Source organism: Giraffa tippelskirchi, chromosome 2 (assembly GCF_054371585.1).
Source record: "Giraffa tippelskirchi isolate mGirTip1 chromosome 2, T2T-mGirTip1v1.2.pri, whole genome shotgun sequence".
Taxonomy (NCBI): domain Eukaryota; kingdom Metazoa; phylum Chordata; class Mammalia; order Artiodactyla; family Giraffidae; genus Giraffa; species Giraffa tippelskirchi.
In genome coordinates, this window is record NC_137276.1 from 26281066 (window position 1) to 26296576 (window position 15511).

Consider the following 15511-nt stretch of genomic DNA (forward strand, 5'->3'; position numbering starts at 1 on the left):
ATTTTTAAAATGGCAATATCTTTAGAAATCAAAGATACGGAAAATGAAATAAACAGATACTCTTTTTGTCTATCGAAAAAGCAAATATTTTTTAAAAGGACAAAAACTAACCTCGAAAAAGGTCAAGGAACAAAAAGGCACAGAAATAGACCATTGTTAGGTTGTTTAAACAGGCATAAGCCATGTACATGTATGTAAGTATACAGAAAAATATTGAGGAACATATACATGAAACTGATGATGGGGAGTTCCCTAGTGGTGACTTTCATTGCCGTGGTCTGGATTCAATCCCTGGTCAGGAAACTGAGATCCTGCAAGCTGTGCAGCAGGGCCAGAAGAAAAAAAGAAAAATGAAAGAAAGAAACCATGATAGTTGATACAGAAACCAAATAGTTACATTTAAGGAGAGAAGAGAAGGAACAATAATGAGAGTGATGGCCAAAGAGACTAACTTTACCTCTACTAAGTTAATATTCCTTACCAATAGAAATTCTTTGTATAACTAAAAATTAATTTCAAAATAAGTTTATACATTTCTAGAGTAATTTCACAGTAAGCATTAATAAATGATCATGTATTCTGCCCTAACAATTCTAAGAATTTATCCTAAAGAAATAAAGAACGTCAGAGAGATATATCATGAGTATATGGACATGTGACATATGATGGAGGCACTGCAAAGCAATATGTAAAGGGTGATCTTTTCAGTAAATGGTGTTGAGACAACTAGGTATCTACATAGGAAAAATGAAACTGGACTCCCTATTTCATACTATAGACAAGAACCAACATCAGTTTAATTACAGACCTAATACAGAAGACAACACCATAAAACTTTAAGAATATAACATAGAAGGACAACTTCATCACTTTGGGTAAGGAAATTTTCTGAAGACAAAAAGCACTAATTATGTATAAAAAGCTAATAAATTGAACTACACTAAAATCTGGAGAAGGCAATGGCAACCCACTCCAGTATTCTTGCCTGGAGAACCCCGTGGGCAGAAAAGCCTGGCGGGCTACAGTCCACGGGGTTGCAAAGAGTCGGACACGGACACGACTGAGTGACTAAACCACAAACCAAACCACATTAAAATCTGAAACATCTATATAAAGAAGGACATTATAAAGAGAAACAAAAGACATACTATAAAGCAAGAGAAGAGAAGGTGCATCACATATACCTTGAGAGGATTAGTATCAGGAAAATACAGGCTCCCATAAACCAAGGAGAAAAAGAACCCAAAAGACTTTAACAAGCACTTCGAGAAGAAGAAATCCAAACAGCCAATAAGTATATAAAAAGGAACTCAACCTCAATAGTAATCAGAGAAAGAAAACCCCAGTGGGAATTGGAATTGACTGTAAATGAGCACAAGAGAGCTTCAGGTGGTCATAAGAGGATTCTAAAGCTAGATTGTAGTCATGGTTGCACAACTGTACTAATTTATTACAACTCACCAAATTATATACAAAAATGGGTGAATTCTGTGTTTTATATGTATTGATAAAGGTATTTTTTTAACGGGCAAACAAATAGGAAAATTCACTGGAAAAAAAACCCAAATATTCAACAAGCATGAAAAGGTACTCAATTTTTTCACTCATCAGGAAAATGTAAATAAAACCACTTCCCACTCACCACAATGGCTAACATAAAATATTAATAACAGTATTAATAATAATAGCAAGTGTTGCTGAGGATACAGAACAATTCAGAAAACTGCCATCCCCTACTGATTGGGGTGTAAATTGGTACAATCACTTTAGAAGACTGGCAGTATCTTCTTCTGAATCTTAAAACACATGTACCCAATAACCTAGAAAATCCATTCCAAGGTATATATCCAATAGAAATGAATGTAAATGTACATCAAGATGTATAACAATATTCACAGGTCTTACTCTTAATTTACAAAAAGTGGAAACAATCCAAAAGTCCACCAAAAGTAGAAAGGATAAATTTTAGCATTTCATATATTGCAATACTATAGAACAAATGAACAAAAAAGATGAGAGGACTACTACATACAACTAGAGACGAATTCTTACTCATAAAAGATGCCAGACACAAAACACACGTATGATTACATTTATATGAAGCCCAAAAATACACCAAAATGCTGCAGTAGTCTAGGTAAAAGATAATGGCAATTATGACTAGTATTACAACAATGAAGAAAGAAAGGAGGAGACAGATTCAAGAAATATTTGTAGGTAAAATTAACAGGCTTGGTGATTGATTGGGTCTGGTGGGTAAGGAAGTAGAAGATGTTAAGAATGACCTCCAGGTCCCTGGTCTATGCAACTGGTAGATGGAGATGTCAATTATTGAATGAGGAACACAGGAGAAGCAAATTTGGGACTAACATCAGGAGTTCAATTAATTCATGTTTTTTACTTGCTGTTTAAGGAATCGGTGAGACGTTCAAGTGGAAAGCTCTAACAGATAGCTGGATGGGTGGATCCAGAGTTCAAAAAGGAGATCTCGGGATAGAGACCAAAATTGCATGTAGATGGTAACTGAAGCCACGGGAAAAGATGGGCTCTCAAAAGAAAAGATGAGGGCCTAAATCCAGCCCTCTGGAACCCCAACACTGAAAGTCAGGAAGAGCAAGAAGAGCCAGCAAAAACGTCTGAAGAGCAGACACAGAGGTAGGAGAAAAATCAGGAGTCTGGTGACCTAAAAGCCAGCTTTTTAAAGGAAATGATGGTCAAGGGTCTCAAATGCTCCAGGGAGAGGTCAGGTAAAAGAATTAAGTGTCCATTTAACTCTTTTACTTGAATCCTAAGACCATAACAAGAGCCATTTAATTAGGTGAGCAGGGAGATGTCAAATAAAAAGAACAAGAAAATGTCACAGAACTGAAGAACATGAGTCTTTGAACTGAACTGAAAGGACTAAACAAGAGTCCAGCAAAATGAAAGGAAGAAAAAAAATACCTATATCAAAGTACATCACCATGTACAGAGGATAAAATGTAAATTCTAATAGCTATCAAGAGAAAAAGATCACAAGGGACCAGAAAACAAAATGGCAACAGACTTTCAACAGCAACACTTGAAGCCAAAAGGCAATGAATGGAAAAGTCTTTAAAAGTCTAAGAAAAATGTACTTTTGAACTAGAATTCTACAACCAAACTATACATCAAGTGTGACATTACAATAAAGACATATTCAGACAGGCCTAGTCTTAAAAAAACAAAAAAAAACCTTCCATGTATCCTTTCTCAGAAGACTACTGAAGGATGTACATAAACAAAACAAGGAGGAAATTCCAATAGCAAAAACAAAGCATTTAAGACACTCCCGAAGTAGTCTGAGCTCCTAAGATTCTAGAGACAAAAATTATGATTCACTGTTGACAGATATTTTTTAAAAGATCTAGAAATAAAACAGAAGCATAGATGGAAAGACTAAGTATTATGGAGATGTTATTTTTTACAAAGTTAATCTATAAATTCAATGAAACTCCTTCAAAAAAGCACAACAGGTTTTCTGTGTAACTCATGCATGTGTGTGTGCATGCTCTGTCACTTAACTGTGTCTGACTCTTTGCGACCCCACTAACTAGCTCATAAGGCTCCTCTAACCACAGGATTTCCCAGGCAAGAATACTGGAGTGGGTTGCCATTCCATTTCCTTCTCCAGGGGATCTTCCCGACTCAGGGATCAAACTCACATCTCCTGTGTCTCCTGCATTGGCAGGAGGATTCTTTACCACTGGGCCACATGGGAAGCCCTTTGTGTAACTCAGTTAGGCTAATTCTAAAATGTACATGAAAGCACTAACAGCCAAGAATATACTAGACATTGCTGAAGAAGAAGAAAAGGAAGTGCTTCTCTAGCAGAGATTTGTTTTGATGCTTTCCTAATTAAGACAGTGGAAAACTGATAAAGGAATAGACAAACAGATTAATGAAGAGACTAGAGATCCCAGAAACAGACTCATGCTGCAGACAAAGCACTGCAAAGCAGTGAAGAACAGTTTCCCCCAGTGATGAGCCAGGGGACAGTTGTGTGCCCACTGTAGCAAACAAGGAAATTGGACCCCCTACCTCATACTATTTACAAAAATCTTCACTAAGTGGGTTGTAGACATAAATGTTAAAGGCAAAATCATAAAACCTCTTAGAAGGTAAGACAGCGGTTTATCTCCATGATCTAAGGTTAGGAAAACTTTTCTTGCTTTTTTTTTTTTAAATTCAAAAATCGAATTGCCTTTATTAGGTAATTCATGAATCAGGCAGCATCCTATCCAACAACTGGAAGGGCACCCCAGGAAAGAATTTCTCAAATACAATACAGAAAGCATTAACTGAAAAAGAAAAAAACAGACAAAACTGAAGTATGTTAAAATCAAGAATTTCTTGTTCATAAAAAGACACTGTAAAGAAAATGAAAAGATGGGCACAGAAGAAAAATGTATTTGCAATAGTCATAACCAGCAAATGGTTAAAATCCAAAATACACAACAAATAAAGAAGAAAAAGACATCCAAGAGAAACATAAACAAGACACTGAACACAAAAGAAGAAATCCAAGTTACTAACAATCCTGTGAAAGGCAACACTTATTAGCAGTCAGAGAAAAGATGAATTAAAACCACAATGAAAAATAAAACATCAGATTGTCAAAACTTAAAAATCCCAACAATATCAAATGGTGGAGAGAATGCAGAGTAAGGAAAATTCTCATAGGATGCTGGTGGGAGTGTAAACTGGTATAGTCTAGTAAAATTAAAGACACACTACCCTATAACCTAGCAATTCTACTTCTAAGTTAAGTCTTAGTGAAACTCATGCATACATGCACCAGTATAAAAGCCAAAAACTGAAAACAACTGATATATCCAACAGGACAATGGTAAATAACTGGTGATATAATCATATATTGGAATTCTATGCAACAATTAAAATTAACTATAGCTCTAGTGATAACAAAGACAAATTTCACAAACCTAAAGCTGATTTTGAAAGAGGTAAGACACAAAATACACTCAGTACACACAAAACTAAAGTTATGATGCTTAGTTATACACTGCTAGATAGTAAACTATAAGGAAGGCAAAGAAATGAATAACTTACAGACAGGATAGTGGTTTCCTTTAGTGGGAGAGCAGAATCAATTCAGAAAGGAGGTGAAAAGGATTCTAGAATACTGGCAGAATTCCTTTACTCTGATGGTTGTTAATATTGAGGTCACTTAATTACTGTTTGCTTAATGTACATATATGTGTTGTACTTTTCAATATAATGATATATGTTTCACTATTTTTTAAAAAGGCGCATGCCCATCAGGGTCATAAAATGAATCACTTTTCATCCAGCACAAGTCAGTAGCCCAGCTTCAATTCAACAGATCATTTTATGGCATTCCTTCTTTTTTTCTGTTAAAAGCAACAGAAATCCAAACATACAAAAACGTGAGGGATATTACATATCTTCATTTATATGTCAAATACTACTATTAACAAAAGAGAAAATAAATTTAAAATTGGGAAGATCTTTCAAGCAAGAAAGTAACTGTTACAGAGCTGTGTAGTGCAGGACTAAGTGGAAAGAATACAACTATGTGATGAAAAAATGTTTCAAACAAACTAAATACACAAGACAATTGCCTATTTAGAAATTAATCTTTGTGAACAGTTATAAGCAAATGATAGTTGGAATCAACTTCAGAAACAGTTTTCTATTCACACTATACATATTATTGCAAGGTTTGACTGCTTTTTCTCCTACACAGAAGGAAGTTTATAAATTTAAATTTTCTAGGGAATCTTGGACAGTAAAAGAGGTTAGGAAAAAGACGTAACAAGTGAGATAAGTTTAAATTTTAAATTTTCTGTTTTAAAAAGCTCACAGCTTACTCCTTGGAAGCATAAAATAGTGAGACAAAAAGAAAAGATGCAAAGAACTCCCATTCTTCAAATATCACACTAAAATATATACCAAGCCCACAAAAATTATCCTTGACACAGTCTTACAGTGTTAAACTACATGGAGTAAGGCTCTTATTTTTTCAGAAAATTTTCAATAGGTATCTCACTATAGGAAGACATATTCACTTTGCAATGTCATGAAAGAATTAAATCACAGAGTATTAGCATGTCAACACAATCTGCCTGTGCCAGAAAATGGTTTTACTATCTTCCTAGGTCCCTTTTCCTGTCCCATCCCATATTTCGTTTTCAAGCTCTAAATATAACAACAGTAATTTTCTGCCATTTCCTGAGCCCTTTTTTGTGTGTTACATTTATTATCTCCTTTAACTCTCATATACTGAGGAGTAGGTTTTACTGATGAGAAAAACGAGACATAGAATGATAAAGTAACTTACCCAATGTCAGAGGTTGCTATTGAGGGAGCCAAGATACAGCCCAACTCCAGAGCCAGTATCTTAATACTACACTGTTTCTATTCAATAAAACATTTATACCATGAAAACTGCCCATAACCACGTACTGCCTTCTAACTACCAGATCCCAGATGCCTTGAGGATTTACTACTGCCTTTCCTAGATAACTGCATACTCACACAACATTAATGGGTAAAGGAATCTAAACATTTAGGGAAATCTATGATTTTCCAGCTAAGAAAAATGAGGTCCAGAGACATTAAGTGTCCTAAGACCTCAAAGCTCATTTAAGACAACCAGCAATAAAACACAATTCTTAACTCCCAGAAGCATCCTCCCACTGCACTAAAAGCCCTGTCTAGCACACATCTATACTGTAAGCTCTTGCTGAAATCCATACCCTCCACATTAGGCACTGAAGTTTTACTCTGTCAACTTTCACAGCACACAAGAGCATCAACAGCACTCACAAGCAGGTAACACACATTCTTTCATTTCAACAAATATAAAGAGAAATGCACTATGTGCTAAGGCAATAGAATTAACCCAAATGTATATCATAATTTGGCCCCTGGTCTTATCATAATAACATAAACACATTAACATGTGACAAGTGCCATAGTAGCAATATGAACAATGTGTTTTGAAAGCACACAGAAAACGTAGATATTTCAGACTGAGAAGGCGGGGCTTTGAGATGTGTTAGAGCCAGTGCAAAGGCAGGGTGGGATGGTGCTTAGAAAGAAGGAAAAATGCTATCACTTCTACCACCAGATGTTGAAGTTAAAAAAAAAAAAAAAAAAACAGTAATCATAAATACAGGGTCAGAAGGGTTGAGTTCAAATCTAGGCTGTGACTGGTGTGAATGTGAACAATTTCTGTGTCTCAGCATCCTCATCTATGAAATGGAGATACTACCGCTAAGTTAAACATAAGTTATTTATATTTCACATCTAGGCAACCCTGTGGGTCCTTCCCCTTAAAAACTGTCTCATAAAAACCTCACCCTTCAGGATGAAAATATTCCAATGACATCATTCATATACTCCTTACAGGATAGTAAACATTTAACACAAATGCCCTCAGATTGAAACAGCAAACCTCCTCCTACTGAAATGAATATCTGGGTATAAAGAATATTTGTGTATATATATATGGGAGGGGTATGTGTTTCTTAATTTCTTAGGCCCTGGAATGGATTTCTAGTCAATGCTTATTATATTTAGAAACTAGTATCAGATGCAGGTTTTCTTCTGGAAATTTTCTATCAGAAATTACATTCCATTTTACAGTATGCTGTCAAGCAACCAACTCAAGAACAGTCTGCAAGTAGCAATCGCTTTGCTCTCATCCCAAGAGACTGGTTATGTATTAGCTATAGATGCAACCATATACATAGCCTGGACCCCAAAAGGGAACTATTTTAGTATAAGCATATATATGAATGCAAACAGTTTAACAGAAAAACAGAAATCCACTTTAAATGAATGCAAACAGCTTAACAGAAAAACAGAAATCCACTTTAAAGTATAATGAGTTTCTGATTTGAAAACACTTGAGGGCCAAACCAGACCCCTCCTTTTAATGAAAGAACACCCTCATTTCCTTTAACGTTGAACAGAGTAGGCTGTATCCTTTGCCTCCCTTTGGCAACCCTTCTTTAAACTACATCCAGGCCCTATTTCGCTCAACCTTAAACCCTAAGTCTTAGCTACTCCTCGGATGGTAACCTAAATAAAGTTTCAACGTACGTTTACGAAGTCAAAAGAAGGTCCCAAAGACAGGAACGGGACGCGGGAGCGAGAAATCCTTGTGCCACTCCCGGCCGCTGGCTGTTTGATCTCTCAAGTGTAACTTCCCTTTTCTCGCTCTTACCTTGTACACTTTGCCAAAGGCTCCGTCGCCCAGTTCTCCTATAATTTCCCAAAACTCCTCCGGGTTCAGGTCCCTCTTCACATGTTCGTACTGCTTCTTCTTCTTATCGCTCCCCAACTTGAAGATCTTACGGAAATTGAAGAAGGACATTTTTCCTCCCCAACAGAGTTCCTCACACTTAAAGATTAAAAACAATAAGAGGCAAAGTTTCTCCTCCCTCTGCTCCCGCGCGAGCCCGGCGGGCGGCGGCGGGCGCGGGCAGGTCGGGCTCCCGCCGCTCCGGCCAGGCGGTCCCGGGGGAAGGCGGGGCGCGACTCCCCCTCCGGCCCACGGGGCGGGGGCGCAGCGCGGGCGGCCCCTCCGCCGAGCCCGGCCCGCGAGCCGCACGGCTAAACGCCTGGCCCCCGGCCGGCCCTCGTGGGGCGGCACCTGCCCCGACGCTCGTCCCCACCCGGCCCGGCCCGACGGGTCTGAGCGGTCCGGACGCCAGCGGCCGCGGCGGTTAGGCCCTTGTCAAAGCGAGTCTCCAGGGGCGGCGGCTACTCCGGGCTAGGGACGCAGCTGGCGGCTCTGCGGCGAGCAGTCGGCTGGCCGAGCTCTCCCGCCCCGGGCCGGAAACCCCTGGTCTCCTCTGCAGCAGTCCGCTCCCGCGGCTCGAGGCCCGCGCGTCCCCTGGGCTCTGGGGCGCAGCCGCCGCCGCCTCGCTCCCTCCCGAGCCCACGCAGCCTCTGCCTGGAGCGCGCGCCGACGCCGACGCCGCAGCGCGCCCGCCAGCTCCCCCGGCCGCGCGCTCGGCTCTCCGCGCGCTCGCGCGGGGGTGGCACCTCTGGCCCCGCGCACGCGCGTTGAGTCCTGCTAACTGGCAGCCCAAAGAGGCTTGCGGGCGCCCTGCGCCTGGTGCCCTGTGGATCATAGAGCGGGTAAGCCGGTTGATGGTTCCCCGGGGTTTGCCCTCCAAGCCCCACATCCTTGTCAGTCCGCGGCTTTGACGGAGTTGCCCTTTGCGCACGACCCTCTTGGTTGTGTTAGCGGATGTTGCCTCCATTCTGGATCTGGGAAAACGTGTAAAGAGTGAAAGCTGAGCTGCCCCGATCTGGACTTTTTCGCTCTCAAAGGAGCCCCAGAATGGAGTAGGAGGGAAGAATATGCGATGGCTGTTTGCTTTGGATCCAGAACTTCTCAGCTCTCTGACCTTGGGCGGGTAACCTCTCCGAGCCTCAGTTTCTTCACGATGAAGTCAAGGTCCTTTAAGTCCCGATCTGGGGATTGTGGCGAGGAGTAAAGGCAATGGAAAAAATCCCTATGCACTGTGCCTGCGCTGGTAAATGCTCAATTTCAGTTCCAGCTGTTGTTAAAAATGTGCACGTAAAATAGACATAATAAAAGTTAAGCCCACTTCTTGAGTGATGACTAGGGCATTCTCTTGAGGGTAATCTGTCTTCTTCTGGCCACTTCCATAGCCATCACCCTGGTGTCACCCTTCATGACTCCATCTGAACCGCTAACGAAGGCCTTCACTTCCTGACCTGTCTCCCGCCCCCTTGAACAGCACTAGAGGAAGACTACCTACTGTGGGCGCTGGCTAGGAGCTCTCAGATGGTGCCTTCCCGTCCTCAAAAGAGAGCACTTTCCAGGCAGTCGCTGATTAGTCATCATCATATCTAGGTACTATACCAACATTCCTGGCATATGTTAGGTAAGCCGATCTCTTGAATGAATGAATGATTCAATGTTATCTGGAGCAGAAGACATATTGCTATGTAACCCTACCAAATCATTTTGCCCTCCAATCCCAAAGTGACATAACAAAACCCGGCTTCTGGTAAGAGGGATATGGTGATTTTATTTCTCAAGACTGTATTTTTTGATAGTCTTATAACCTATAATGGAAAAGAATAAAAACAAACATGTATATATAATATATATACGTATACCTGAATCACTTCACTGTACACCTGAAAATAACATTGTAAATCAACTGTATTTTAATAAAAATTAAACTAAAAAATAAGTTGTTATAAGGAAGAAATAAAATTAAACTATATACTTTTGTGTTTTGACAAGTATAAACACCTGTGAAAACAATGCCATAATTAATCTATTTTCAATTGCTATCATTTATGTAGGTGGCTTACATGAAAAGATAATATGTGCTCATTGTGGGAAATGAAGAAATGCACAAAAAAAATTAAAAAGTGTTAGAGTTCTACCATTTAGAGATAACCATTGGCAAGACTCCATCATATTTCCAAACAGAACTTTCTGGCTGTACATTAATTTTTTTTACATGGATAAAATTATATTGCCTATAAAGATTTGAAACTTGTGCTTTTCATATTTCAGTGATTAGTGTTTTCTTCCATCATGAGATATTTAATAGATTACTTAACAGCTTTTCTCTGTTTCAGATAAAACATTGATAAATATCTTTGTTCACAGATCCTTTTCCACATATTTGATTATTTCCTTAGGAAAAATTACAAGAAGTAGATTTGGGTCCAAGGATATGTCTTTCCTTTTTTGTTCTTTTCAAAATAGAAAAACCATTACCATTTTCTCAATTAAAAGATAGCATATTCTTGTTGTAAAATAATTCAAATGATGCAGAAATGATAAACTAGGAAGCTGTCTATAATTCTCCCCTCTTGCCTTCACCCTACCTGATATCACCCCTAACCTAACCATGTTAAGAGTTAAAACCTTATGAGCAGGAGGGAACTTTGAGTGGTAATAAAAAGGTTCTAAAACTGGATTGTGGTAATGATTGCAAAACTATAGGCATTCACCAAGAATCATTGGATTGTAGACTTACAGTGGGTGAATTTGGGGCTTCCCTGGAGGTTCAGATGGTAAAGAATCTGCCTACAATCCAGGAGAACTAAGTTTGATCTCTGAGTTGGGAAGATCCCCTGGATAAAAGGAATTATACCAAAATAAAACTACTTTTAAAAAGTTGTAGATTTATGACAAAAAAAATATAACCAAATTATTTTCTGCGCATATGATTTTTAATATAAAATAACATCTGATATGGATCATGAACATCTTTCTATGCCAGCACAAATAGATATATCTAATTCTTTTTAATAGGGGCATAGAATCCCAGTATATATAGCTCTGCCATCATTTATTTAAGCATTTCTCCACTGGCAGGCATTTAGGTGGTTTCCAGTTTTTTGTCATTATAAACAACGCTGCAGTGAGCATGCATATACAAGCATCTTTGTGTATTTGTCTGATTATATTTCTTTAAGATAAAGTTCAAGAAGTGGAACTGCTGACTCAAAGAACATAATTTAAAGTGCTTTTACTTGTTGCCAAATTGGCCTCCAGAAAGGTTGTAGAGTGCTGCTCTCTGTTCCTACCAACAATCTATGTATGAGAATGTCAGTTTCACCACTCTCAAAGCACCAATCTGTCTTTTTAATCTTTGCCAAGATAGTCGAAAATTATCTCTTATTGACAATTCTCTGATTATTGGTGATATAACCTTTTCAGGTGTATACTGGCCACTTTTACCTCATATTTTATAAGTTGCTTCATCACATCAATGAATAATATCAAATGACATTGTCATTATTGTATAAATGAGATGATCAAGAACCTCACTAATATTCTTTGGTGAAATGATCATGGAGAGTTAATAATAGCTTTTATAGCTTTTCCATGAAGCTACACCCACAGAAATTATTTAATAATGCCAAGTGAGACGATATTTAGACTCCGATATTTAGATTCCAATTTTCCCAGTAATGACCATAATATCTAGATGTTTGTGTTATCTGTAAAAAACAGTTTGGCTCCCTTGAATTTTTAATCCTTTAAAAATGAAGCTTAAACAGTGACCACGTGAAAAAAAAAGGACATATATATATATATATATATAAAATATTCATTTAATACCCAATATTTTGTCACTAACACTCACTAACAGATTGGTAAGAGGAGGAACTATCTTCACAATTTACCAGACTCCATAGACAGCAGCCCACCAGGCTCCCCCGTCCCTGGGATTCTCCACGCAAGAACACTGGAGTGGGTTGCCATTTCCTTCTCCATTGCATGAAAGTGAAAAGTGAAAGTGAAGTCACTCAGTCCTGTCCGACTCTTCGCGACCCCATGGACTACAGCCTACCAGGCTCCTCCATCCATGGGATTCTCCAGGCAAGAGTACCAGAGTGGCATGGGAGCAGGCAATGGCAACCCATTCCAGTACTCTTGCCTGGGAAATCCCATGGATGGAGGAGCCTGGAGGGCTGCGGTCCATGGAGTCGCTAAGAGTCGGACACGACTGAGCGACTTCACTTTCACTTTTCACTTTCATGCAATGGAGAAGGAAATGGCAACCCACTCCAGTATTCTTGCCTGGAGAGTCCCAGGGACGGGGGAGCCTGGTGGGCTGCCGTCTGTGGGGTCGCACAGAATCAGACACGACTGAAGCGACTTAGCAGCAGCAATCTTCACTGATAGCAGCAGGGATACCATTGAAAATTAGAAATAGAAACTGAATATATATGGAGTGCTTACTACATGCTGGGCGCTGCACTGTGTGGTTTACATGCATCATCTCATTTAAACCTCATATCAACCCTGTGAGGTAGGTTCTGTGATAGCTCCCATGTGAAAATGAGGAAAACTGAGACAGCATTAAATATAAATAGCATGGTCATGGCCTCAAAGGTAGTAATGGAAGACTGGAACTTGAATGTAGATCTCAGTAAACCAATTCCTTAGCCTTTAACAACTCCTCTATGGCTCTCTCCTCATCCTTACTGAGCTTCTGTAACAGCTGTCTCACAGGATTGTTGTCTCTGCTATTCCTTCTCCTTCCCTTTGTAACTTGAAAACATCCTCTATTCATGGTCTCCACTTTGTGAGCTCCCAAACTCTGTGTGTATGTGTGTGTACAAATATTTTTACATATAAATGTGTATGAATGTGTGAAAGTGTATGGGTGCTGGGTGTGTTTGTGTATGAGTGGGTGTATGTTATATGTGTATAGGGATATGTGTGTTTGTGTGTGAGCGTGTAAGTATCTCAATATGGATCTAAAGGTATGTGTGTTTCTCCCTCTGGCCTGAAAACACTTGGAGGGCAAGGACTGTGTCTTGCTCATCCTTACACCCCCTGCATCTAGCCCAATGTGTCTGTCATATTCCATATATTTTTGTCAGATAATGAATGGAAATAAAAGAACTTTATACCTAGTGAAAGCAAACTACATGTCAATTGCTTTTCCCTTCCTTCTTTCTAATTTAAGTGGTAAATTTGCTAAGTTCTTTCAATATTGCTGTAGAGGTTACATGGAAGGAGCAAATTCCTTTCGTGTACAAGTACCCTGTGGTATAAATACATTTTTCTATCCTTGTGGAGTTACAGTTTAGGAAGAAATTTTTTCAGGTGTTTTAAGAAAGCAAACTGCAGTTATGACAATGATTCTCCTGAAATAGAATTTGTGTGTCATTCATGAAGATCCAAACCTGATTTTTGGTCATTTTTTCCTGTTTTAAAAGTAAACAAATTACCTGATTTAAGCTATTTTTTATTCAAAAAGGGAATCCAAAAATATCCTCCCTTCTCCATCTCCCTTTCTGCGTCATACAGAACTGTTACACTTAAACACTCCCACCCTTTCCTCATCCCTAGCCACTTCTGCTGAAATGAATCATAAGCACTTCACAGTGTAACAAGTCTTAACATATTCAGATCTTAGGAAATTAAAGAAAAAAAAAACCACTATACAGACATACTTCTTTTACAAGTGGTATTCAAATTCCAGTGTAAAAATCTAGACACTGTAACATCTTTTGAACTTTAAGGATTTGAATGGTCCATATCAAGTTTATTTTATTCAGACGTTAACTAGCCACATCATTCAGGCAACAAAGCCTGTGAAGTCAATCAAGACTGTAAGGTTGATAGAAGCATTTGTGCTAATCTATTGCTTTATGCTTTTATGTATTACATTTCTTCTATCTTTGTTACATAAGATATATGTTGGATGGGATTATTTTGAGGACTGGCTCAAAATTACTCGTCCTGGAACTTCCCTGGTGGTTCAGTGGCGGTTCAATCTCTGGTCAAGGAACTAGACCGCATATGCCACAACTAAAGATTTTGCATGTCCAAGCTAGCACCCGGTGTAGCCAAATAAATAATAAATAAAAAAAAATAAAATATATTTTAAAAAATACTTCTCCTGTGATTAACCAGTTCTTTGGGCAAGTCACTTCTACACCCTGAGGATTACACAAGTTTCACTTTTAACAGAGGTGGCTTCAAGGAGATGAAATAATTCAGAATGACCCGGAAAGCAGGATAACACCCAAGGTATTCAAAATTTTGCAGTATTATAGTTTGCCTCTTCAGAATGATCATATGATCTTTAAGAGCCTTCTCAACTATAAAATTCTGTTTTCATGAAACCCTTAACTTCAGTTGCCTTGTATACTAGTAATTGTGTCCATTTTTCTGACACAGTTTTGACTGAAGAGTAAATAAATGCAGTTAGGAATTTTAAAAAGAAGGGCATGTCTGCCAGAAGTCATTGAGAATCTCTCTGAAAACTCTTCTTGGGATAACCTATAAGAAATTTACCTAGTAAGACATCACACTGTCACATGCTGGAGGGAAGGAGGCATGTTTTCAGAATAATATCAGTGGCTATCTTCCAAAAGAAATTTTTAGGTTTTTCCTGTAAAGAAATAACTTACCAACCCCTTGTTACCATCTTGTATTTCTTCCTCTTCCTCTTCTAATCTTTTAGAACCTAGTGCCTCACCCAAGGTTTTAATGAAAACTTTGTTACTGCAAATTCCTGTTTCACAAAGCCATCACAGCAATTACAAACCACATTTTGTGGCTTATTACAGTAAATCATTAACACTACCATGAGATGCTGCCTGTTTGTCTGGGTGATTACAATTTTTTTCTGTTCCTGTGACCCATATTTTTTGTTGCTGCAGGAAGAAATTAACCAATATAGATTTTTATTACAAGCATATATATTCTCGACTTTTTATCCATGGGAACTTCATAAAATGGCATCTCTAACAAAAATGAACAAATTATGTGTGACTGAAGGTTTAGCTGCATAAACATATGTAGAGTTGAGTCTTTAAATCCCTATTCAGAATTGCCATCTTTCATTCATTCCTTCATCCAATACGTAGTCTCAATTTTCTGTTATACTCCAGGCAGTATCCTAGGGACTGAGGAATCAGTCGAAATCAAAACAGACTTAAAAAAAACAAAAACAAATAAAAACATGAAGCCTCT

The 15511-nt window shown here is 38.7% G+C and overlaps 1 protein-coding gene and 1 long non-coding RNA gene across 4 annotated transcripts in view; one reads left to right on the forward strand and one right to left on the reverse strand.

The window, feature by feature from the left end:
* The window catches only part of SLK (STE20 like kinase), a 54698-nt gene extending 45746 nt beyond the window's left edge, over positions 1 to 8952 (reverse strand). For both annotated transcript variants that reach the window (XM_081543562.1, XM_081543554.1), the window contains exon 1: positions 8234 to 8952. In XM_081543562.1, coding sequence (XP_081399688.1) covers positions 8234 to 8383 — 150 coding nt within the window. In that variant the 5' untranslated portion in view covers positions 8384 to 8952. The remainder of the gene's footprint in view (positions 1 to 8233) is intronic.
* A 62-nt stretch (positions 8953 to 9014) lies between these two features.
* Positions 9015 to 15511, forward strand: part of LOC145526872 (uncharacterized) — a 45087-nt gene continuing 38590 nt past the window's right edge. The window contains exons 1-2 of one of the 2 annotated variants that reach the window (XR_014069261.1): positions 9015 to 9153; positions 9694 to 9929. This is a non-coding gene — a long non-coding RNA (uncharacterized LOC145526872). Of the gene's footprint in view, positions 9154 to 9693; positions 10571 to 15511 lie in introns of those variants that run through there. The other variant, XR_014069260.1, reaches the window with a different exon arrangement.